The sequence below is a fragment of the Xiphophorus couchianus genome, chromosome 16 (genome assembly GCF_001444195.1).
Source record: "Xiphophorus couchianus chromosome 16, X_couchianus-1.0, whole genome shotgun sequence".
Taxonomy (NCBI): domain Eukaryota; kingdom Metazoa; phylum Chordata; class Actinopteri; order Cyprinodontiformes; family Poeciliidae; genus Xiphophorus; species Xiphophorus couchianus.
In genome coordinates, this window is record NC_040243.1 from 17,282,495 (window position 1) to 17,308,550 (window position 26,056).

Below are 26,056 nucleotides of genomic sequence, written 5' to 3' on the forward strand. Positions count from 1 at the left end.
CAGCTAAACCAACCATGGTTTAATCAATGCTCTCCCTTGGCTGGGGAAGATTGCTGTGAAACTGTCAGAGGTTTATGTCAGTCTTCAAAGCAGTTTGTGTCCATAGCCGGTGTGTTGCTATCTGCTCATGTTCATGCTTTATGGTTTGTTTGCATTAGATGGTGACGTTGTCTAGTTTCGGTACTTTTTAAAGGACCTTAATCACTTGCATATAATTTTTGTAGATTTCAGTGAGGTTTTTTTTTAACCTTGTTTTTTTTTTTAGCAGTATCCTTAGCTGTGTGTGAATAAGTAAAAATAATAACTCAATCTTGTTTTGTTTTGTTGGGGTTTTTTTACTTTGGGGAAAAAAAAATTTCCAATTAACAATTGAGTTGACAAACCCTTGTTGGAAACCTAAGTTAAGAGTTAGCATTGCTAACTTCAAATATTGGTATCTTTGTGTTTTATTTTAAGTGCCCAGAGCCCCTTAGGCTGCTTGGAGATCTCCAACTTTCTAAGTTGTATCAGGCTGGGAACATAATAATTTTTTGTAAAGCATCTTACAGCTTTTCTGCTTCTTTTGACATCGCCTGTCAATGCCTTACTGATTGCACCCAAGTCTTCCATTGCTAATCACTTTCTCACTGAAGAATGTTGTTGCTGGTGTGACCTGAAAGCACTTATTTATTGAGGGATAATTGATTGGAGAAAGATTTTTGAGGGATAAAACTGAAAATCATAAAATTTTGGTTATTTACCTCTATCTCTGTATATCCTTATGTGCCACTATTTTTGTTATGATAAAGTTTTTTTTTATTTTTTTGTTTTTGTGAAATAAATTTTTGAGTAAGTTTTTCCATTTTCAGAGAAATTATCCATTATCTTTACTGTTTTAAGAACCTGCAGCCTTCAGAATCATAGATTGATTAATTACCGGTATTATACCATTTTGTTGGTCATCTCTTAGGGGGAAATGCATATCCTGAACATGTACGTAAATATGCATGCATTTAATTCTGCAGGTTCTGGGAATACTGAGTTGAACAAGTTTTCAGCTGACGTCGGGTTTTCAGCAGTTGATGATGTTTGCGCTTCTCACAGATTAGCCTGGCTGCATTGTAAAATTGTTGACCTTGCTCCCACAGATTGCAGCTCTCACTGTATCTGGGGTGTTGTGGTTCACTGTCAACTCAACTCTCTGCTTTACGGTCAGACGTCTGATTGACTTCAATTTAACCAGAATCCTGCCTCAGTCCAGCAAGTCGAAATGCTTGACACGGAAAAGGAATGTCAGAAAAATCAAAGTGAAAAGTGCTGACATCCTACTTGACTGCGTGGAAGTCTGAGCAAGCTGCGTTTAGTATGATTCAAGCCATAGTTCGCCTTTGTGCTCAGGACTATTTCATTATATGTTTTGTATATCTTACTGGGTACCAGCTGCTCCAAAACTAAAAGTTTAAACTCGATTCATCCCTGTGTCATCATGCATGTTTTCAGTCATTTTTTTCTACCTCTCTATATCCAACTGGATCTCTTGTCCTCACAATGACTGTTTATTCAGATTTGTGTTAATATGTTTTTTTTTTTTAATTGGTGTGATGTTCCGAGTCATTTATATCATTTTATCAGCTGTTCTTTTTATTAGATTTTTTTTCAGCTGTGCTAACGTTTTCACACGTTTTTCAGTCTTTCCTGTAAGTCACTGGATTAACATCACTGTGCGGCTTCTTTTTTATTTACCAGCTGTTTCCTGTTCGGTTCATAACGTGTGGTTTGAAACTTTAAGCCTTGCAACTGAATATCTGAAGAATGCCGGGTTTAGTTGGTGTTTTTTTGCTGCACTCTTTCTTCACTGCAGCGACAAACAAGCCAATGATTTAATGCATTGGTGTAATAGGTGTAGTTTGTGTCTGTGGGTCATTTTCTCGAATGTTGTGCCTATCTGCATCTTGGAGGAAATGGTTTATAGATATTTTTTTTAAGTGACCTTGATGAGCACTGATAACTCAATAAGCATTTATGGTAACTGTGCGTGTTTGTGTGTGCAGAGAGGTTTTGATTGTGGTACTTTTTCCCGTTACATGATTATTTATGAGCATCTGGGTTTCTTTTTGTTATTGTTGTTTTTGTTTGTTTTGTTTTTTTTTCTTTTTGCATGCACATTTGATAAAGTTGCTCTATAGAAGCCCAAGGGTTATACTCTTCCAAGTACAAAAGGCCTTGGTATGTTTCATTCAGAGAATAATTATGATTAGTATCTTTATTCTGTATCCAGCACAGACATTCATCTCTTTCCTAGAAGATTGTATCACAGCAAACTGGATTTATAGTTTCTATCGAATAGTTTCCCAGTAATATAATAATCTGTTTAGTCTTGCTTCTAGGAAGGTATGAAATGGCAATCGTTATCAAAGTTTTCAAAAGTTGGAGTCCCTAAATCACTGAAATTTAGGGTTGATTAACTGAAAATATTCTCCAGTTTGCAGTTTTCAAATGACTTTGTTTAAAATAGGTCACTCCACAACTCTATTGTTTCTGGCCTCACATTAACTTTTAAGATTTTTCTTCTTGAGACAAGAAGTCATGGCTCCATCATGCTCCAACCACCACCATCTTGTTCGACTGTTTGTAGTATTTTTTATTATCTTAAATGCATTTATTTTACTAAATGCTGGAATTAATTGAACAATTTTTGTTTGGTTATACAAAACAAAAATGTATTATTTTTTTGTTTTGTTGGAATGGTCCTTTTTCACAAAAAATATGCCCAACTTTTTAAAAATATAATTCAATTCAAAAATGCTTTATTTGTCCCAAAGTAAATTAAATGTTGTATCTCGTATCATCTGAGTGCCTTCAATCAGTTGTCGTGGATAGTGATGCTGTGGGCAAGAAAAGTTCCCTGTAGCAGTCAGCCTAGAAACAAATCTGAAGAGGCCTCTGACTGAAGACTGTTGCTCTATGACGGTCAAATGACATGTCATGACATGCTAACAGCTCAATATCTTGTCAGCGGTTATGAGATTACAAAGTATCATTGTGGATGACACCATTACTTGTTGGAGACCACTGCTAATCCTCTTTAGCTGCTTTTGCTACACCTCTTTTTATCTTTGTTTGTCCCTATGGTTAGAAAGCTGTATGCACAAAGTCTTTTCTGTCTAGAATATTTCTCCAGGCATTTTGGGGATCCTTTAGATGTGATAGAAGCCTTTCTGTTCTTTTTGTTTAAAAGGGATTTTCAAGGATTTTCCATGTTTTCTCTGGATAAAGATGGTCCCAGCTGTCCCAAAGCATTCGAAATGGTTGTGTAACCATTTTGCAGATGTTACAATAGTTGGAATAATGTGTTCTGAACATTTAGGGAGGAAGCCAAAAGCAGAAAAAACTCATATTAGTAGCACTGTTTGATCAGTTTGTTTAAATAAAAAAAAAAAAAAGACTTCCAGGTATTTTATGAATTCCCTGTTTTCTCACCTTTTTCCTCTTTGTCCCTCTGCTGCTGTTTCCCTCCAGCATGCCACCTCAGCAGGTGTGCGCCGCTTCGTCAAACCCCCAGAGTCTCTGGAGCGGTCCTTGGAAATGTCTCGCCACCGGGGCCGCAAAAGAACTCAGAAAAGACCAAATTACAAAAACCTGGGCGAGGAGGATGACGACAGAGCAGGGGGAGGTGGCAGCAGTTGTGCAGGAGAGGTGGAGGAAGGCTGGGATGACGACGGCAGCAGAGGAGGAGAGAGGGAGAAGGGAAAAGGTACAGAGGGATTAGGAGGAGGAGGAGGAAGTGGGAGCTCTAAGGGAGGCAGAGCGAGTGGGGAGATGGCGGAAGGTGAGTTTGTGTCTAATTGGACACAGCAGTACAGGACTGTGTTTGTGTGTATTTTCTCCCATCAATCAGACTTCTTGTTCCCCAGGAGTTCTCCAAACAGAAAAGAGAAGAGCTAAAAGGACAACAAGGCTGCATTTTAGTCAATGTTTTAATTGCTCCCTGCTTTGATTTTCCTTTGGGTGATGATGAAAACATTTCCAAACCTTGTTTTTTCTAAACCGTTTAACCTCTTTTTCATCTGTGACCTCATTGGATAAAAACAAATTAAGAAACACGAAAACAGAAAATTGAGGATTATGGTGCAGGCTTTGCTCTTTCCACTGTTTGGGATATTTTTTTATTTATCCATAAATAACCCCATTAAACACAATGTCCATTAAAGCAAAACTGTCCATTCCTGCGATGATACACCATCCATCCTGTGCTCCTCACCTCTGCCTTTCTCCCACTGCTTCTCTTACTGTGTTTGTGTGTTTTATATACAGCTTCCACATTGTTTGTGACCATTTCAATCATCTGAAATTATTTTATTGTTTTTTGTTTATTGTGGTGGAATAGTTCCTTTTCACAAGAGAGTTTGCAAGGAGACGTTTTTAACAACTCTTTAGACACAGAGGAAAAAAAATTGACTCTGTGGATTTTTGCAAATGTAATGTGGTGGGCAGATTAGCAAGAAGTAGTTTCAAAATAAGATGTGTACTAAATGGGTAGGAAAAAACGACGCCTACACTACTTAGCAGGTTGGTAAACCATGCAGTAAAATTAGAAACTTAAATAGCACATGGACTGTCTAAGATGTTCATCCTATTTTTAAATTCAAATTATATTTTATCTATCTTCCTACATGTGCAACATTTCTTTGCTGTTTGGTTGCGTTTCATTTGACCTAATTAAACTGGAACATGTTTTAGACCTGCATATGGCCTAGAGATGCAAGTTATCAGTTAATGAGTTAAAGTTGACTGATCTTCTCTCTCCACTAATAGAATAGAATAGAATAGAATAGAATAGAATAGAATTACTTTATTCATCCCAGCAGGGAAATTATTTCGCAGTTACAGCAGCATAATGGCAATTTTCTTAAAAACCTGATCATTTTGATTTTATCGAGGGCTGACCAAAAGGCATTTTTTTTGTCAGCTGTATTAAATACACAAAATTGTGGTTATGTTACGTTGTTAACGTAGACATATTTATTCAATAATACTAAACAGGACCCTCTGAGATTACTGAATAGTTTTGACTTTAATCATTTAACTTGATGGTGAATCAGAAAAAGTTATAGAACTTGGCAGTGATAAACTGGAGTTTAAATGTTTTTACACAGTATAACACTGCAGCGCTGCTGTGATGTGTCAGATAAGTGTGATCAAATATAGTATCCAGCCATTATTTAAAACTGTTGAAAAACTTTGTGTGTGTTTTAATATGTGAATGGACCGCTGTATTTCTTAAACCTACTTAACACAAAGTTCACATCATCCAGCTTTGAGGGTGGAGAGAAGAAAGAGAGGAAGACAGACAAAGAATGAGGACAGGCAGGGGAAGGCAGCAGGTTGATCTTGGGTAAAAGCTCAGGAAAAGCTACTTAATCCCAAGTGATTAACTTTAAAATGTATAGTGTATGAAATTAGTGTGTACACTAATGCCATTAGTGTATCAATTATACACTAATGGCAATACAAAGTGAAAAAAGTATCGACTTAATTATTAAACTAATCAATTAAATGGATAAAATGATGCAACAGATTAATACTCATAGTATTACGTTAAACTGGGTTTAATTAGGCGTATTGACATGAAAAGGGTAAATGCAAATGTACCCTTTTTTTCAGGTTTTTATTTGCAAACTATTGGGTAAAGATGCGATTTGAAATGTGAAAAAGTTAAGTTAAAATTTTTATTTTTATAATCTATGCTGATAGTGTGGTATACAATTAGAAACTGAAGTTTGTGGGGAGTGCACCTTAAACTACAAAGTGTGTGTGTGTGTGTGTTTGTCTGCACACAGAAATTGAAATGGTGGTGATGGAAAAGTGTAGAGCATCAGAACTGACTGAACAGAACATCACAGATGAAGAGAAGACCGCTGCTGCCACTCGAACACACACAGAAAGAAGCAGGTACAGGTTTACACACTCCTTCACACAGCGATAGATGAGAACGTAGTGTCAGTGGGCTGACATCTTGTCACCTTCTCGCCCTCGCAGGCCGTTCCTGGACATGGTGTACAGCGCCCTGGAGTGCACCAATGATGACTACCACGCTCTGTTTGTGCTCTGTCTACTTTATGCTGTCTCACACAGCAAAGGTTTGTTAATTTGCAGCAGTCAGTGTTAACGTCACACAGTCCAGTCCTCTCCAAATATCCTATAAATAGTCCTCGGGTGCGGATTGTTAGATGTTTCCATGTAATGAATCTTGTGAACAAATTGTGTCCCCAACTGTGACGGATGCAACCTTGGAAATGTTTTGTTGTCATTTTTGTTTTGTTTTCTTTTCTCACATAAATGACGTTGACAGCTTCCTTTTCCCGTTTCATGCCTCATTGCCCTATATGATGTTGTAATGAGTTATAGTTCATTACCTGTGGAGTATTTGTCAGCTCGGTTCCTGATGGCCTGCATTTTTCTTCATGGCGCCATGAGTCATCCTCTGATTATTGAAGTCAGGTCTAGAGCTTGACATAACTACATGAAATAATATTCCTACTTTTTTCTCTAATCTCAAGTACCTGGCAGATGGGTAATTTACTTTATCATTAAAAAAAATTTGTTTTAAATTGTAATATTCTTTCTAATAAAGTTATAATTATATAGCTATCAGTGAAAACAAATAGTAAACTAATAAATCTGAATCACCAAATTATTGTTAAAAATTACTTCACTGTTTTGGCATAAGGAACATTTAAAATGGCATCTTCTTTCTAAACTTTTTGACATCCCTTAAGAACCAGAAGGACAGTCATTTAATAAAATGTATTTTGATAAATCAGCTTATCCTGCTCGAGTGCAATGATTTTAAAATTTCTAATTTTGTTAAAGGTGTGAACCGTGATCTCCTGGAGCGTCTGCAGTTGCCGGTTCCCGACCAGGAGAGAGGTTCTTACAGCGTGGTGCTTGTGGAAAAACTGATCAGAATAATGAACCAGGCAGCGTTGCCAGGTAACAAAACATTCAGCTTTAAATGCTGATTACCAGACCAAACAGTAGGGCATGGAGTCACCAAGAATCAATATCTTTCAAGAAGATTCACTTTGAAAATACAAATATTACCAATCTGTTGCCTAGAAACCACCAGTACATGACATGAACGAGCACATCCTATCTGTTCGTTGTGAATTAGAAATGACTTCACCATTCATGTAAATTGTTTCTTAACTGGGCACTTAATGTGATAAACTCCATTGCCATATTTTTTTTTTTCCCCAGATGGGAAAGTTCGCCTCGCAACACTTGAGCTGTGCTGCCTTCTGTTGAAGCAGTCGGTTTTGTCGGGAAGCCACTGTATAATCAAAGATGTCCATCTAGCCTGCCTCGAGGTAGCGCACATACTCTACATGCACATAATATCTTCTGAGTGATGTGTTGTGTAAAAAAAAAAAAAAAAGAAAAAAAAGAAGTGTCATGTTTCTTTATCTCTCCTGACAACGAATTCCAGATAACAGGAGCCAGAGGTTTTCTTGTCATGTTGCTTTTTCTAGAATCTGGGTTTCTAGTAAAGTGCTTACTTCTTGTTAAGACTTATTATGAGGCTGTCCTTAGAAAATGAACAGACCTCCCTCCTTTGTCCAAGAGTCCAATAATTCATAATTCATTTTGTTTACTGTCTGTGGTTTCTGTTCCTGTTTCCTCAATTTATGTTGCTGAATTCCAGGATATGCTAAACAACAGATAAAGATTTCAAAGGAAATTCTACCCTGCGGTTCCAATATTTGAAGCAATAATTGATTAGGTCTCCTCTTGGAGTGTAACAACTCTTACAGCTGTTTTTATTTTTGTATTAATTAATATAAAGTACCAGAAAACGGATTGTATATAAATCATAAGTGCATCAAGCTTTTCCTGTTGGATAGTGAAGCAGATATTTTTAACTGAACAGTCAGTCTGGACTTCTTACAGGCAACAACTCTCAGGTGTTGTATTATCAAAGGCAGAGGCCGTTACTGGCAATGTATAGATTCTCTGATTGTTAAGAATCATTTGTCAGTCATAAAGCCATACAAATAGACATCATTAGATTGACCAGTTAATATTTAAACCTAATGAGCTTTAAGTAGATTGTATCTGATTTCTATTTGTTTTCCTTTTGTAAAGTTCCCTTTTGTAGGTAACTGTTGTTCCTATAAATAAGCTGCAGTGACTCACTAGTTGATTCACAAGATTGTTGTTCATAAGCCAGTGTTTCTTAGGAACTGCATCGGAAACGCACAATAGGCTTTCCCACTGAAGCTTCACTTACCAGTTCTACGGACAGTGCATCTAGATTTCTACAGTATGTGTTGATTTCCCTGAGACTGTGTCATGTTACACTGTTTGGAATTGCAGGGAAACCCTAATATGCTAGGGAACATTGTTCTGTGAATGTTTGCGTTCACAGAAAAAAAAGCAAGTAAAAACAGAGTATCATGTTTGTGTTTGCAGGGTGCCAGAGAAGAAAGTCTGCATTTACTACGGACCTTTTACAAGGTAATTACACAAATTACAAATCTCAACAGCACACTTTTGAACTGTGTGAATATACACATGCTACATGAAGTTTTATTATACGCCTTTCTAATCTTATACCTGCACATGCGTTTACAGTGCATTCAATTAAAGACGGGTATCATCTGAAATGCTTTGGATTCCAAAAGTATTATTTTCATTCTTTCATTTTTGATTTGTGTTGCACAGTAGGACTTCAGGTCGCTGAGACAAGAAGCATTTAGTATTTGGCAACCAGTATTTCAGAGAAATTGATCTTGGAAGAAAAAGGAACAACCAAATTTCTTGTGTTGCATCCAGATTAATCCGAGAACAGCCTCATAACAGAAACTAAGTGAAAACCTCCCAGTTTCCATCTGACTAGTCGGTTGGTTATAATTGAAAATAACCCCCTCCTGAGAAAAAGCTTTGTCTTCGCCTGCAGATTAGAGTTAAAGTGTTGGCATTTTGTTTGCTCTTTACAATTAAATGTAAAGTTTCATTTTTACTTTCACTTTTGATTTGATTCAATCTGGATATTGTTTTAGAATCAGTTAGATGATTTGCTTTTCTTTTTAAAATGAAAGTTTTCTTTTGGTTTGCTTCTCTTTAAAAAAAAGAAAAAAAAACATACTAATTGCTGTAAGCCTGAGTTTTTAATCATCAGGTCTTTGCACCAATTTGTGTTGAATGTTACTAAAGCCAGAGAACCTTATTTGATGTAATCTGGGATATTTTTGGAGACCAATGGCTTTCATTGTTGCGTGCTATCAACATTGCTCATCTTTGTGCAATATTCCAGTCATAAATGCTTCAATTATGACACTATCGCTGTCTCCAGATCTGCAGATGGTCTGGCCTCGACTGACTTTGATTTGTCTATGCACAATTAAGTTACTGATTTAAAGAGTATATATCATATCTTGTTAATTTTCAGTGCCAGAAATCTTTAAAGTCTTGCAAGAATAACATGTAAATAAATCACCTTTGGCCTTTTTATAGTTTTTCAAAGCCAATTTTAAAAAATGCATGACTATTAAATCAGAAAGGAATGAAGGTAAATGGGGAGATGTCGCTTTACCACCTGGAGACTTCATAGCAATCACAGAACAGATTATCTTCTAGACAAAAACACCATTCTCATAGTAATATGTGAAATGGGTGTGTGTCAGCTTATTGATAAGTCATTGAAAGAGTAAATGGAGCACTTGTCCTATGAAAATTATTCATGCAGGAAATGCAATAAGTTCTGTGAAAATTGTTAAAAAAATTATCTAAGTTAGACCCAACAAAAATTTTCAAATTCAGAGAGCGAGAAGGAACAAGAAAAGCCTGTGAAAAGAGGACAAAAGAGAGTTGTTGTTACAGATAGTACAGATTGTAAACAACTGGAGCCTGAAGGCTGCTGCAGTTATTTGAGAGCATGTAGCTTATTAGTATGTGGGGGACTTTTTCTCAGGAGATGTATCTTTTTAGGTAGTGGTAGTCATTACATCTGTTCTTGTCCACAGATTCCACTAAATCAGTGATTGCTGTCCCATCATGCTCCTTATGTTTAGCTATGTGAAGTTTTAGCTGCAGGTTATTTTCCAATTGTATTTTAACCAAATGAATGAGGGACTGTATGGCTGCAGTCTGATTTTATCTGTATTTTAACTTCCCTTTCATCCACCATATGTGTAGCTTTAGTTTAGGGACTTTTTAGGGCCAAACACCATGCTGTTGTGGGGATTTATAGAATTATAGTGATGTAATGGATGATGTTTGATGTTAGATAGCCACTATAAGCTTTTAAATTCCTGAGTAGGGTTCTCGTTCGCTTGATCTCCAAGCTTCTGAACTAGACAACTCTACACCTGCCCTCCTTTTGGATAAATAACCATAACAGTCTTCACTGTATGATGTCAATTTTTACCTGGTGGCTATGCTACCAGTTGTTTTGTTTTCGATGCACATTGCGTCATGCACCCATATCACATTTACGCAATCTAATCATAATGTCATCATTCTTCAACAAACTTTCAGCTGTGTTCTTGGTGGTCATGTGATCAGTTTTTGTCTTTCACACTTTTCTGCATTTTAGTTTTCATCACATAAGATATGTAGCTATTGTGACTTAAAAGCTGGCCCACTTGCAAAAAGAAAATCTTTACAGTTATGTTATAGTTTTTACGTTATTCTTTTAAAAAGGGGAATGTGTCTAATGTTCAACAATTGGTTGAAAGAAATCTGTGTAAGGTACTTTCTTGTTTCTATGTAGTATTTGAAAGGCATAAATTTAATTTAGAAAATACTTTGACATTATCCATCCATTGTCTGTACCTACTTATCCTTGCAGGGTTCTAAATAGGAGGTGGAAAATATTGCTGCTGATGTAACATGGTGATTAGATGAACATATACTTCTCAGTGTACATATAAACAAGTAACTTGGCATTCCTTGGCTGCCGAGAGGTTCTTCTTGAAACAATTTGTCTCTGGTCCATAATGTTCAGTTTTGACTTATGGCGCCTTTTATTCAAATGAGTCATTTGAAAGTTGTTTTCCAGCTGTCATGGTTAATTGAAGTGATGAAACTTATAGATTAGCATCATGTTTTGTCGGCGGAGGAGGCTTTTTTTTTAGTTTTGGTTTGACATTCTCTATGTCTGACTTGTAGTTACCCTTACGATACAGAAATCTCACCTTGTTGAGCTGCTGACTAATTTTAAAGCAGATAAGGACCAGCAGCAAAACCATAATGCAGTCCAGCCTTCAAAGTTTTGGGTTGCATAAAAAAGGTGGAAATAGCTCATTATGTTGAAGTTGTGCATTCCATCTCAATTTGTGACCAAGTGGTAAAAATAAGGACAAAAGTAAAAATGAATTATGGGCAGAATCTCATTTTAACAACTGCCCATCTTTCCTCATTCCAACGTATGGAAGAAGTACGGCATCTCAGCGTTTTCCTTCAGGTTCTTCAAAACAGATTTTTTATGGGAAACCATCAATAAACATTTGCTTTCATCTCTAGATAGTCTAATTGGTGTTTTTGATGCATTACATTTGATAAAAATGTTGTTTAAAAAAGGCATTTTAAAAAAAATTATTAATTTAAAAATGTATGAGACGAACACATTGTGTAGTTCAAACACAAATCACTGTATAGCTGTCAGTTCAAGATATATACTGTAGTCATAAGTACAAAAACACTTATCTTCAGTCGATGTATTTAGATCTGAAGCTACATAAATATGGTTGCATGCTTGGCGTTTTAACATATTGATGGCTTAATATAATTTATAAATGTCTTATGACTTGTGTTTTAACATAGTTTCTGAAGCAGCTTTTATGTTTGTTTGTTTTTTGTCACAGGGTGAAGAAATCTTTCTGGACATGTTTGAAGATGAATACAGAAGCATGACGGTAGGTTAACCTTAGTTACTCTGCTAATAATACATTTGAAAAGCAACATCTGTAAATTAAACTTTAGTTTGGAGGTGTTTATGTTTCTTGTCACTCATCGTGGTGTATTTGTTGCAGAGTAAACCTCTGAATGTGGAGTACCTAATGATGGATGCCTCCATACTGCTGCCGCCCACCGGCACCCCTCTGACGGGTATTGACTTTGTAAAGAGACTACCTTGTGGAGACGTAGAGAAGACCCGCAAGGTTCGTCAACACACATACAGGAGCTCAGGGCACTGGTTGTAACATTCCCGGCAAAACAAATCTTAGATTTTCTCATAAAAAGGTTCTTGTTTTCAGTTCGTTGATAATGTCAGTGCGCTAATGTCCTTTCGCATTCTGGAATTTTCTTTTTCACACACCTGCTGTGATTGCTCCTTAAATACATTCATCATAGGTTTTGTCTGGCACCTCTTTGTTCCTCTTTCAGGCTATTCGAGTGTTCTTCATGTTGAGGTCATTGTCACTTCAGCTTCAGGGAGAACCAGAAACTCAGCTCCCTTTGACCAGACCCGAAGACCTAATCAAGACAGATGATGTCTTAGACCTCAGTAAGAGTCTCACACTCAGGCTTAGTTTTAGGAATGATGTCATTAATAAGTTGAAAGTAAGTGAAATCTGACCTCAGAGTTACTCAAACAAAAATAAATTGGTTTTCCTGTTGAGAGAGGGCTTTTTAGAGTTTCCTGCACTCCACAGTCAAAACGCTCCGATCTGACAAAGCTCTCGCTGATTTTTTCTGCTAAGGAAAGCAGCCATTCTAAAACACAGTGCAGAGTTTACAGATGCAGCATGCAAAGATCAACAACCACAGCGATGCAGAGCTGAGCACACACACATACCCTCAGCAGTACAGCTTCCCACACACTGATAACCTGAGCAGTTTTCTTTCACGATTCACAGGTGTGTTTTGGAAACTCGTACGCGGTTAGCTCTACAGCTGCACAGTAATGTGAATCAGTCCTGATACTCTATCATTTATTCAGTTCACAAACTTTGCAACCAGACATATAACATTCTTATATTTTGGCATTTGCATTTTTTTGTTTTGTTAACGTTGAACATAATTGAACAATAACCGTAGATTATAAAAAAATGTTTATCTGTATTAACTGTAAAGCTGGTGGTTTTCTTGTGATCATTTACTTTAGAAGGCCTAATTACCCTGAGTGATCATTTACTATAGAAACAATTTTCAGGGTCAAAGATCATGTTTAGCTACATTTTGATTTTCTAACCTAATTTTATGGCTTATAAAAACACAAATATCATTTAGATTTCTCCATTTATACGTTATGTTATTTATTAAAGTTAAAAAAGTAACGAGTTTAAACTTAATTCCTCAGATTTATCAGTGTAGTAAAGCAAACTATTACAGACATTTGCAAAGTCAATGCTAAACTTTCAGCTTCCTTTTATGTTTTTATTGGTGTATTAAAACGACTGCTCTGAGGACGCTGCTACGTACTGTGAAGGAGAAGTTATCTCTGTCATCAGTTTCCTAAGCTCAGTCTCAACATGACCATAATGCCAAAAGTATTTACATCACCTAGACATTTCCGTGTTTTTTATGTTTAAACCAGCTTTATTGTATGTTTTTAGTGGGCGGAAGCATTTTATTAAACAGACCAACACAAAAGTAAAAATTTTGAAGTTGAAAATGTACTTTTCTTGTTCTTTCCAAAATATCTAAACACTTTGCTGCACGTTTGTATTCAGCCTTTTATGTCAACACTTTGCAGCTCTTCCATAGCTACCATGGCCCTCTTGCCTGCCTTTTTTATTTGTAACTTCTACCTAAGAAATGTCCAAAGGTTTGCAGTTCTGCCATACTATATATATTGAATACTGTTTTTAAAATGGCTAAACGTTGAAAGCTTTGTTGGCTGTGAATGCTCTTATCAGGTGTTGCTTTGCAAGAGTTTTCAACAACATTGGGATTGTCTGTACCTTTTAAACGGATGAGAAACCAGATTAAACCACAGAGGAAGTTCTGTCCCTTGACTTATATCCGCTTGCACATGTCCATAGATTTGATGAAAATTATAAAAAGCATACAGATTTCTGCTTTGAGGATCCGTTTTGAAGATGTGTGTTTTTTTTTATAGATCTCATGGGTTTTCTTTGGTATTGGTGACTGTGCAATCTGTGTCGTATGTAGGTAGCGGTGGCCTTTAAATGTTATGTTATCTGTGGTGAGTCAACTAGAAAAACATGTCTGGTTGCAAATTGTGGTGTCAAGTTGTTGTCTGATAGTTCTAACAAACCAGTGACACAGCAGTGCATTGTCTGTCGCCACCATCTGCTTTATCTTTGTCCGTTGGCAGTTAGACTATTTTGTAGGTTTTATATTTCTGACTGAACATGATTAATAGATACCATCTTAGGACTTTCCTTATTTCATTTTTGGAAAAGGAAATAAGATAAAAGGAAAGACTTTTGACAGAGAGATAAAACATAGCCCAAATATCTCACTTCTGTTTTACTTTCATCTCTAACTCAGTGGCTGAAACTCTTGTGTTCTGATTTTTCCAAATGCCAGTCGAAAGAGGCTGTGGCAGATCTGGGTTTTGACAAACCTGTGAGGTGTCATGTGGTTTGACTTCCTGGAATTGATGTCACTGAAAAGATGATCTTCAACCAAGTGTGTAGTAATAATGACTCCCGAGTTGCTAACAGTTGATGAAAAAAAATTGCTTTCCTTGTTTGACTGTATTTGTAAGCTGGGTGATTATCTAAGAACACATTCTTAGTAATTGCAGGCGGAGGGGGAGGGTTTTTTCCTGGTGAGTGGGAAGAATAACCTCTTCATCTCCCACCCATCTCCCATGTGTGTTGTTTTTTTTTTCTGACCATTAGGTTGCCACCACCTACATTCCACCTCCTCTTCTAATAACTTTTGAATCATGGAGCATTTCTTTGTCTCGACAAGTTTGGGGAGTTTTGGAGGTGAAAGGTGCTGTTTCATTTTGGATATTACCAAATTTCAACAGGTTCAGGTCAGTGCGCTGTTTGATAAGAGAAACAAATTTGCTCAGACGACTTTAATGTAACGCTCTCAAACATGAACAATCTGCTTAAGAGATAAGTGGAGATTATTTCAGATTAATATAAAGTTTGAGGACTTTAACCCTTTTATAAAGAATCACTTATGACATTTAAATTGAGGGTGTGTTACTGCATCAAAATAATACCTGAAATGTTGCTCTGATTCTTTCATGCATGTTGAGGCATCCTTGAATCTCCCATGGCAACCATTCGGGGTTGCCTAACCGCTTGCTTTCAGAAAGCACCGCCTAGTTACCTAACGCTCCTCCTGGGAGCTGCAGTCCCCTTCTACTTCCCCACACAGATCCTCCAGACTGGGAGCATTAGAAAACACCTCTTGGAACTGTGCAGCTGCTGAGGTTATCATACAGACTACTTCTCATTTTGAAGTCTCTAAGGATGACTGTAAACAGCATAATGAAGGAACATTGTTGCGATGATGTACTGAAGGCAGTTTGTTAAAGAGACAAAAGCCAATTTCAAGGCGTCAAATTACAAAGTCAGATTTCTTTTAAGCTATTTTTCATTTAAACAGCTTTTTTACAACAACTATAACAATAAAGTAACAGTTACTTATGGCATTATGTGCCTGCAAATACAATATATCTCACTGTAGTCTTGTTGGTCACTCTGTTATGATTAACACGCCCAAGCTGATCCCACAAGTTTTTAGTAGCGGTGAGAACGGCGGGCAGGCCGTTCCATCCTCTCCACTACCAGATTTTGGAGGTAGTCTGATAAGCCTCGCTCTGTGGGGGGTGAGAAACGAATTTATTCCTAAAAGTTCAGATGTGAAATCTCCACTAGTTGAAGAATCTCTTTTCAACACATCTAAAGTGCCTCCAATTATGAGGGCTTGGTTTTTCCTTCGAGGAAGATGCTGCACCACTCCACTCTCTTTGGCAGTGAAGATTTTCTAACCATTAGTGTCATTAAGCGTTATCGGTTCATTTTGTTGTTTTATGAAGTTCCCTTATTTTCTGTGCCAAGTATTTATTGAAAGTGGATTACCCTTACTTAGTAGGACCAACACATCTTGTTTCAACAACTTTGTTGTGATCACACAACAAAGTTGTTGTAATGTATTCACAACAAAGTTGTGATCACATTACAACTTTGTGATGAGTTGCTTTGATTGCTCAAGAAAGGGTGAGCTGTACAGATACTACCATGTTTGTGTGAACTTTTGTTGTAAAAGCTCCTGATGTCATATCGACCTTTTGTTTCTCAGAAAAAGAATTTGTATATTTCTAAACCACTTCCTCCTTTTTGGAGAGTGAAGATATCAAATCATCTGTCAATGCATGGAATTGTATGTTTTACTTTATAGTAGCCAAGTTGGTCATGGGGTTGCTTCCTTGCCAACTTTTTGTGGCAATAAAAAGACTCAAGGAAATAAAGATACAATCAGTTGGCCTAAAAGATGGCGCTAGATTGTAATCGGAGCAAGCAGACCACTTTCTGTCAAAGCTAAAATAAGACACTGGGGGTGGTATGGTTTTTCCCATTTTGTCAAGGGACTGAATCTATTGAACTTCCCCTAATTTCTTTGACCATTTAAATATTAGTATACCCTTGTTACCATTGGAAACCAAGGTCTACCTCTCCTGGTGAAGGTACTTTTCACTGGTTTCTGCTTCACTAGGTGGCATTCAGTTCCTGGCAGTCCCCTTTGATCTTTAATCACACCACACATTTTACAAGCTCATGCATGTCTGTACTCCACACCCCACTGGTCTACTTGGAAACAATAAAACAGTAATAAAAGTTTTTCTTGCTTCCTGTGTTTGTACACTAGCAAGATAAAATCTGATTTCCAACGACTTTTTCTGGCCTTGTATGGTAAAACAATTGAATACATTGGAGGAGAGTGGATCAAAAAAATGAGGGGAAAAAATGAGAAGGAAGAGAGAATTTAATCATGGAGTTGTACATCTGGTTTAGCCGGTTTACATTTGGAGAAAGTTGAGCATCGGCGATATGTCAACCAAAACCAGTGGTGTCAGATCAGGTCATTTGCAGCTTTACTTTGCTGGTTTTGTGGTGCACTGCAGTAAATAATGCACATATGTGGGCTTATCAGTTCTTGTTGAACCTCAGCATGTGGGAGGAAAGCATCTTCTCTGTCCTTTTAAGTGCATCAAGCAGTCTGGCTGCATTGGCCCACTATGCTTCTGTCTGGGGTTTGCGTACACAAATTAGCACAGCATCGTCAAGTCACAATACAAAAAAATATATATTCCACCGGGCTTTAAGTAACTTCATTAGCTCTCCTTATTTTGCCCAAAGTTGTTCCAAAGAACAGGATTGTGTTCCGGTTGAAGAATTAAACAGAAGTAGGCTTTGTCAAGATTGTTTTTACATGAGATGTTGTGTTTCTTCCTCAGAATACCACTGAAGTGTTGACTTTTCAGTCTAACTTGCTTGAAGATTTACAACTCGGTTTTAAATGGAAATTTGGAAACGTTAGTGTTGTAGATGAGAAGTACGTTTATTGTCCCTTAGTTTATATTTTCCTCAGCCTTTTTCAAATGTCTTGTTTTTTTTTATGCAAATGCATAGGACTCCTATTTTCCCCCCAAGTTTTTAAAATATTTTTATTGTTATATTAAAGATTTGCTTGTAAAAATATGATCAGATCTCTAGAACAAGTTAACTTGTGTCATAGATGTGTTGCACACTGAATTTCTACCCAGTAGCTAATTTGGGACATTCCAGATTAGCTTTTTCTACTCTGAACATAATACGACAGTGTTGAGAACACAACATTATAAATTGTCTTAACTAATTCTAAATAAAACTTCAAAACAGAAAAAAATGACAAGAAAAACAATGTTGGTTATCTTTATCTTTCAATCATTTAACAGGTGATTTTAAGAATCCATTTGACTGTACATCGCTGTCTGTTTCAGATAACAGTGACTTGATAGCATGTATGGTAGTCAGCAAAGATGGCAGCCAAGCCCAGAGGTTCCTCGCTGTAGATGTGTACCAGATGAGTCTAGTTGAACCAGAAACCAAACGTCTCGGTTGGGGAGTAGTCAAGTTTGCCGGCCTTTTGCAGGTAAGAGAAAAGTAGTTGTTGTTTTACTTTACATTTTTTTTGCATCTGCATACAAAAGTCATTGAAGTTCATTACATATTTTAATTTACCAGAGTTTGTAGGAAAATTACAATCATGGACAATCCCATAAATATTAGTCATTTATCATTTCACCTCACAAATGAGTAAACTGATTTGAATAATGAGGCACTAATTTTTGGAGTAGGTGGATTCAGAATTGAGTTTATTACATATCTATTAATATTGAAGGCTAAAACTAGCCTTTAGGATTTTATTTTTTTCTTCAGAAAAGAAGGAGAAACCCTGATTTTTAAAGCTTAACATTTGCAAATATCTGTCAACTCAGACGTCACACCGAAGTCAAACAAAAAAATGTAAAACGGGGGGGGGGTGGGTCTTGGATCTATAAAAGTTCTTCAAATTACCCATTTTGCAGTTTGAAATTGAACCTTCATCATGATCTTTCTTCCTCCTCCTTTTTAAAGGACATGCAGGTGTCTGGTGTTGAGGACGACAGCCGAGCTCTGAATATTGTTATTCATAAACCGAGCTCCAACCCTCACGCCAAGCCCCTGCCAATTCTGCAGGCCAACTTCATCTTCGCCGATCACATCCGCTGCATCATCGCCAAGCAGAGACTCGCCAAGGGTCGCATTCAGGCTCGACGCATGAAGATGCAAAGGATTGCAGGTGAGGAAAGAAGCCAGATGAAGCTGAGAAGAGAGTCATTATCCACAGTGAAACAAGTCCTCTGCCAACATGGGCTGGAGGGCCACTCACAGGACAAGTAGTCAGTAATCCTGAAGCAGCATAAAAAGCCAGAGAACACCATCCAAATCGTGAGGTATGGGGGCGGCAGCATCTGCTTGTACAGGTGTTTTGCTGCAGAAGGGATTGGTGCACTTTGTAAAAGAGAGCATGATGAGTTTTGAAGCAAAACCCAGATTTTAACAACAAAAATATACAACTAAAACTGAAGTGCAGAAAAGAGAACATATCTTGGTTTACAGGGGAAAAAAACAATGGACAGATTATGTTAAGTCAAAATAAATAACTATATTATTAATAATCTTGACATATGGGGCAGATGTGTGAAAGGGGAGAAATCGACAGTCTTTTTAAGGAAACAAGAAAATCCAATTGCAATATAATGAAGCTCTATTATATTAAAATGTACTCGATGTATAATGATCAGACTGCTTTGCTGTTTGTGTCTCTTTTTTCTTGTTGTTTTAGATGCTTTTACTAATGATAAACCAAATAAAAGGGGGATATAAGAAAGTACATTAAATAAAAGAATCTCAAACTTTTAAACATACATAACAGAAGGATGAAATATTGTTATATATTCAAAACATGTGTTATTTATCTGGTAATACAGTATCACATAGTATAAAAAGCTAATCATTAGGTGTGTTCTCATTAAATTAATTTAATATAAAGCAACTTTCTGTTAAACTATAAAAAGGTTTTTTTCTGGACTTCCAACATTCATGATGATTATCAAACATGATAAAAGCAAAGTTTTGTTCTTTTCTTTAAAGCAACTAAAAATATATATTTTAATCTCTGTAGTTCAAATATTGCACTTTGGAGCGTTATTCTCTCCTCTCTGTCATAATTTGCTTTTATTGGCTCCAGTGTCCCTGCCTGTTAATATCATATCTATTTGTACTGTAAACACAAATCTCTTTACCCAGAAGTGATTTGTACTTCCCCTTACTATGGTCAAATTCTTTAGAAATCCACTCAAGCCCAACAAAACAAATAGAAAATCTAGCTTAGTTCAGCAAATTGAGGAGGATGTGACGCCTACAAGAACAACCACATCTTTAAGCAACAGTTTTCTATTTTATTTTTCCAGCATAGTTGCATAGAAACAGCTGTGCATTTCTTGCAGTCTAATGAAAAATAAAAACATGTCCTTTTTCCGACGTAGGAATTGGCTCCTTTGCCGTGCCGCAGTACCATATGTTTATACTGTTCTGTCTTTATTCCTCTTCCCGTGCATTCAGCTCTGCTGGACCTGCCGGTGCAGCCCAGTGCTACGGAGGTGATGGGTTTCAGTCAGTCTGCCAGCCCCTCTCCCAGCGGCCTGCCGTTCCGATTCTACGAGCAGTCCAGACGAGCGCCCAATGATCCCACTGCAAACAGATCAGTATTTGCTTCTGTCGACAAAGTACCAGGTGACCCACAGATGCTTCCATCCTAGAGTGCTGAGAATGAGAAGGATTGCTTTAAAATGTTTAATTCTGATTTGCTCTGAACTCCAAATAAGTGGAAATCAGTTTGTGATTTGATCTGCAGCATCAAAGTAGAGTGATAATGTTCCGTCCTGCAGGCATGAATTAGAGGTTTTATGCAGAAACACTGTTCTGCAAATTAGAGCTGGAAAGTCCCCAGTTCTGGGCTTCATTTGATGCAGTACAATGTAAATAGTATTCGAGCCCCTTGAACATTTGGACGTTTTATCACATTACAACCACAAACTTCAGCCCGAGATAAAGCCCAAAGTACAACATAACTGAAGTGGAAAAGAAACGAAACAAGATTGCTTGTTTTCTTTTAAGTTTTATGCAAATAAAAATCTGAAAAGTGAGTGATACATATTTATTAGGCTCCTCTAGTTAGTTCTATGTTCGTAAAGTGGAGATTGTAGAAAACATAAGAAATACCTCCAACAGGTGGCCAGTAAAATAAAGACTATAAATCATCCTTAGAGACAGAAAACCTAAAAATCTGTTTGAGAACTAAGGGAAGGGCAGATATGATTTCAGAGCAGTTTTTCTTATAAAAACATATTTTCTGGGGAAAATTTTGAAACCCTTTCCTGAAACAGAGAACCTTTTCAGTCATGCCCGTTAAAAAAAGGTATTAAACTGTATTGATAATGACTTTTAACCTCATGTGTAACCTCATTTTCTTGAAGCCTGTCACTCAGATTATTTTTGTTGTATGTCTGTTTTCTTCTTCTCATCTCTGACAACTATACTTTGTGACATTTAGCATACTGAGTAATGCCATTTGTGTCCACTGTGATCATGTCCTACTGAGACTCTGTCCAATTTGCTAAATATTACATTAACATGAAAGCTGCTTGTTCATATTACCTGAAATATGAAACAGTCCTTTGCAATATGATGATTACACACAGATATTGTGATATTATATTGTGCAGCTTTTTAATGGAGTAAATAAGTCAGAAGAATTAAGGTGAGTCTTTAAAGTTAGAAGATGTTTTTTTTCACAGAAAGTTTAACTACAACAGTATTTTTTTCTTTGTCTGAGCTTAATGAAGGACCAAATATTATACTGCAGATGTTGCCCCAGTATTTTAACTTCCCCTCCACCCACATGTATGACATGTTGGTGAGTTCTTTGGCTCAACATGTTGTAAGAGCTAATTTTAGATAGACTGGATAACATCCTTGTGAGAGAAAAAAAACCCTCACCAATTGTGTAAGAAAAGTGAGTAAATCAACAGAATTTTAAATAATACCTTCTTACTCATAGTGACAACTCAAAAGAGCCTAACACTACAGGATTTGTCTAGTGCCAGGGTGGCTTAAAGGTTCAAAGGCTGGTCAGATTTGGAACACAATTGATAATCAAAATGCCAAAATGTATTTCAAGTTTTAGGGGTTTTTTTTATTCTTTCACAAGGTTTTCTTCTTAATGCAGTAAGGTACTCTAGGCTCACCAGAGAGCACTTTGAAATCTCTCAGTATATTGCTGGTTTGTTAGATCTCTACTAGTATCACACTGCTCCTGACTTCCTCCTTCTCAAGTTGGATCTGGAGGTTTTTGGTAATGCTACTGTTGTCTCTTGATGATTTTGTGTGGTGAACCGGCTTCACTTCTTTTTTTTTTTTTTTTTGTTTGTAGGCTTTCCACAGTAAGAAAAACTAATAGAACTGTTATGTACTACAACAATAAACGTAAAGGAAAAAGTTGTAAAAATGAGAATATAGGCACCCTTGAAAGGCTTCAAAAGTCTGAACAAGTGGTAACACACACAATGTAAACATGTCTATATGTCGCACCCATTGCAGGTTTTGCAGTGGCCCACTGTGTGCCCCAGCACAGTCCCTCACCGCTCTCCTCCCCATCGCCTCCCTCCAGTGGGAGTGGAAGCACAGGGAGATGCGACTCTGTTACTGCAAGCACTACGTCTGTTCAGAGCCCGTCAGGTAGCACACACACGCGCACACAACCGGATCTCTCATTTCATAAACATGCAGACAAGCTGTGAAATACACAGAATGGATGTATAAAGTGGCTCAATAATTTTAGGAAAATCAATTTTACAGTCAACGTTGTGCAGAGATGATTGAAGCGACTCGCTTGGAAAGAGTATTTCTACTTCACTACGCATCATTTATACATAGTGTACTCATGTCATGTCTCTGGTGTTTCTATGGTGACTGTGCAACCCACCAAAACCACAATAGTTCTTGGTGGTGTGACATTGTGAAAACATTTCTGTTCCCTTGTCATATATATGCCTATATGTGGTGTATGTGGGGGTGTACACACATACACACCCAGTGCTGGTTTTTGTACTCTATAAGCTGGTTGGTTTACAGTGCAAACAAACAATAAGGCCTGTAGAGGGAGAGGATATGGATTAACCAACTGTATGTGCCTTTCAAACAATAAGTTTATTTACAACCTGAGACAACATAAGAGATTTTTTAAGCTGTTAAATTACTCCAACTATGAACTTTAAGGCAGTATTTTCAGAAGTCTACATCACCCAGTCATGAGTCCCTGTATCATCAGACCGCAAGCTCTGGACTCGCACACCATTTATTGGCTGTTGGATCACCTGATGGGTATTTATCAGGTCTCTTTGCATGTTGAGCTTGGTCCACACAAGGACTTTTCTGTGTAATAATATGATAGCACAAACCTGCGTTGCTGGTTCCCTCTGAGCGTACAGAGGCAGTGGGGGGTAGCTGTGTGTTCTTAGAAACTGGATGGAATCAAAGAGATTCTTTACCTTTTTATATCTGTCTCTGATCAGGTGGTTTACTTTTATTAAGTCCTTACATTGAGGCCAGAAGTTGTTTTGTTTTAAGTTTTAGATTTTTCCTCAGACAGTTGCATATTACATTTAAGGAAATATTTAATGTGTTGGTACTAAATGTTGTATGTTGCACCAGAAACATTCTTCCTACAGTTTCTATAGATAATTACTAGTTTCTTCCCTTATGACAGACATAAGGGGAAGAAAAAGTCTCAGTTCAGCTGTCTATCTTTTGTCGTTCTCTAGATGAGTGTGCATATTTGGAGCACACTCCATCCTCATCCTCAGGCGGTGAAGGTGAAGGAGGAGGCGGAGAAGCTCCTTCTACTCCTTCAAACCCGGTCCCGGCTCCAGCCCTGGCGCCGAGCCTCACCCCGGCCTCCCAGCCCACCATCTCCCTGCTGACGGACAGCAACGCTGATACGTTGAGCGTGGAGTCGCTCACGCTGCTGCCCCCCGCAGACTCCCCGCACCTGCATCCGTGTGCTGTGACCCACTCCCTACAGAGACCTGAAGCCTCCATAATGGAGGAGGAAGAGGAGAGAGAGGCTTGTAGGGAAAGAGAAGAGGAGCTGCAGGAAGAGGATGGGTCGCTGATGGACGAGACGGAGACGGATGCTACGGTTAAAGACGAAACTACTGAAACAACTGACTTGATCACACCTACTGATGAAGGACCCGACGGAGCAGACCAGCAAGGTGAGGATGCATCTCTAGAGGTAGAAAGAGAGAGCACAACAGCAACAGAGTCTGTGGAGACGACACACGCCGAAACAGCAGAGTCACCTGAACTGGATTAAACAGCCTCACATTTCTATGTCCACACACACACGGAATGCTGTCCAGCATGGTGGGTGGACTGTCCAGTCCTCGCTGCAGTGTGTTTTCATCTCAGCATCTATGGGGATGTTTGGGTGTGATTGTAAATATTCCCAGGATGCATCAGGAGGAACCTCCTAATTTGTGTTTGCACATGAAGAAAGACACCTTTTCCCCTCTCAGAGAACAAAGACAGACACTGGTCAAAGCCCAGAAAGGCTCAAGCACATTGTTTTCTGAGCACTCGAGTGTGTCTGCTCAAGATTTATCAAGCGTGTGTCGAGACGCGCAACCAGCAACCGTTTTTTATTTATTCTGATAGTTCATCACTCATACAGCACATGCTGATAATCAGAGCAGGTTTCCCTCTTTTTTCTGACATATTTCAGTTCACATAAAAGGACAGCAGTGTTCACTACTGTACGCACACACACACACCCCTGCCTTTTCACAGCAGCATGTCAGAGCTGTTTCTGCCACCCTGACCCAGACTTGATTTTTCTTTTCTGTATGGAAAATGGTGTGAAGGAAGATGATCAGGAGCAGCCACTTGTTCTCAAATTAATATAAGTTAACATGGTGTTCAACTTTCACTCCATTCATTTGTAAATGGTCTAGTTTTAGAGGCGAATCACAGAGTATTCTAGATGTACATAGTTGAATAAAAACAGTATCTCAGATCACCCTGTGATTTATTAATTTACTGCATCAGTTTAATTAAAGTTAAGTCTGTAATTAAAAAGATAGGATTGTACGTTTTTATCCTTTAAATATCTGGACGAACGCTCTGTAACATCCCTAAGACTTTTTCTAAGTGTGATTGTTTAGAGAGATTTTTCTTGTCTCGGCTGGGTGATTGGTTAACCCTGTATTCTTTTTCTTCCTCAGAACCCAAACTGCTTCTTAGCTTCCTGCTTTAATCAGATGACTGACGCTGTACTACTGCAATAACCTTAAAACTAACCAACATAAGGAGAGATGAATGTAACGTTTCACTTTTCTCTCGATTAATGTTCGTTTTCAACTTCAGTTTCCATTTCTTTAGAACAAAGCACACTTAGATTGTTTGAATCTCCATTTAATCCCTTTTACCTTCTGTTGATTCCCATGCTTTCTATTCTTCAGCTCTCTTTTTTTTTTAGTATTTTCTGTGCCATCAGAACACAATGTAGGTCTTAATGCTTTACTATTCTTTTTTTTTTTTTTTTGACTAAATTCAGAGCAATACTGTCTTTTATGGGTCTGTCTCTTAATCTTTTCATCCTACTCAGCAGAATGATGATGATGATGATGACCATGATCATCACTGGCACGCTGAAGAGGCACGCCGTGGTTGAAGGGGGGGTGGGTTTTAGGAGCATGTCATCACGTGCCTAAAACCAATACCACAACATGCCGTTAGGACCCTCCATTGCTGTCTGATTGTAGAGTGTGAGTGTATATGATATGTTTGTACGCCCTGTAAATGCTCTGTGCTTTAAAACTTGTAAGTATTGTAAGTTAATGAATTAAAACAGAGGAATAAAGAACTGCAATAAATTATTCTACTTAACAACAGTCATGAGATTCTTTGCAGACGCGATCTGTGTGGGTAGACTCTAAAACTGATAGGTATTTTTCCTTTCGAACCTAAATAAAAGAAAGAACCACAGACAACGTATATGAATTTTACGTGGAGCTTTCGCAAAAGGGAAGGCTCTGCCAAACTTCTCCTCCGAGCAATTTACAGAGCGTTCTGATCTGCTCTCACATGAGCTCCTGTTTTGATTGTCAAAGAAGAACAGGCAAGGGGGCAGTCAGGAAAACAACAGAGGTCGTATAGCTTCTAACCCAAACATCTAACAACCCAGTTCCAGATGTGATATCTGATCAAAGGTCTGAGCCCGGTTCAAATCTCGGTCAATACTGTCAATAAAACAAAATACGACTGCTCACAGGTAGTTACTAAATTAGGAGGTACGTAAAGTTGAACAGACAGTAGTGACCTCCATACACACGTAAGGAAGAGAACACTTTAAACAGAAAATCACAATGATCTATAGGCTGAATGTGAACTAAAGTAAGAATAAAATGATAATACCAAAAAATCTCTAACAAAAACCTCAGTGTTGGTAAAAAAAAAAAAAATCATAAAGCTTAACATTTTTATCTCACAAT

At 37.7% G+C, this 26,056-nt stretch overlaps 1 protein-coding gene across 5 annotated transcripts in view; it reads left to right on the forward strand.

Annotated features, from left to right (window-relative positions):
- Window positions 1–25,456, forward strand: part of clec16a (C-type lectin domain containing 16A) — a 37,417-nt gene extending 11,961 nt beyond the window's left edge. For 3 of the 5 annotated variants that reach the window (XM_028041857.1, XM_028041855.1, XM_028041856.1), the window contains 14 exons: window positions 3,499–3,808; window positions 5,820–5,931; window positions 6,019–6,119; window positions 6,853–6,972; window positions 7,240–7,349; window positions 8,452–8,496; window positions 11,847–11,897; window positions 12,015–12,143; window positions 12,370–12,490; window positions 17,900–18,051; window positions 18,537–18,741; window positions 20,067–20,237; window positions 22,104–22,241; window positions 23,327–25,456. In XM_028041857.1, coding sequence (XP_027897658.1) covers window positions 3,499–3,808; window positions 5,820–5,931; window positions 6,019–6,119; window positions 6,853–6,972; window positions 7,240–7,349; window positions 8,452–8,496; window positions 11,847–11,897; window positions 12,015–12,143; window positions 12,370–12,490; window positions 17,900–18,051; window positions 18,537–18,741; window positions 20,067–20,237; window positions 22,104–22,241; window positions 23,327–23,880 — 2,319 coding nt within the window. In that variant the 3' untranslated portion in view covers window positions 23,881–25,456. The remainder of the gene's footprint in view (window positions 1–3,498; window positions 3,809–5,819; window positions 5,932–6,018; window positions 6,120–6,852; window positions 6,973–7,239; window positions 7,350–8,451; window positions 8,497–11,846; window positions 11,898–12,014; window positions 12,144–12,369; window positions 12,491–17,899; window positions 18,052–18,536; window positions 18,742–20,066; window positions 20,238–22,103; window positions 22,242–23,326) is intronic. The other 2 variants (XM_028041858.1, XM_028041859.1) reach the window with 1 other exon arrangement.
- The last annotated feature ends 600 nt before the right edge of the window (window positions 25,457–26,056 follow it).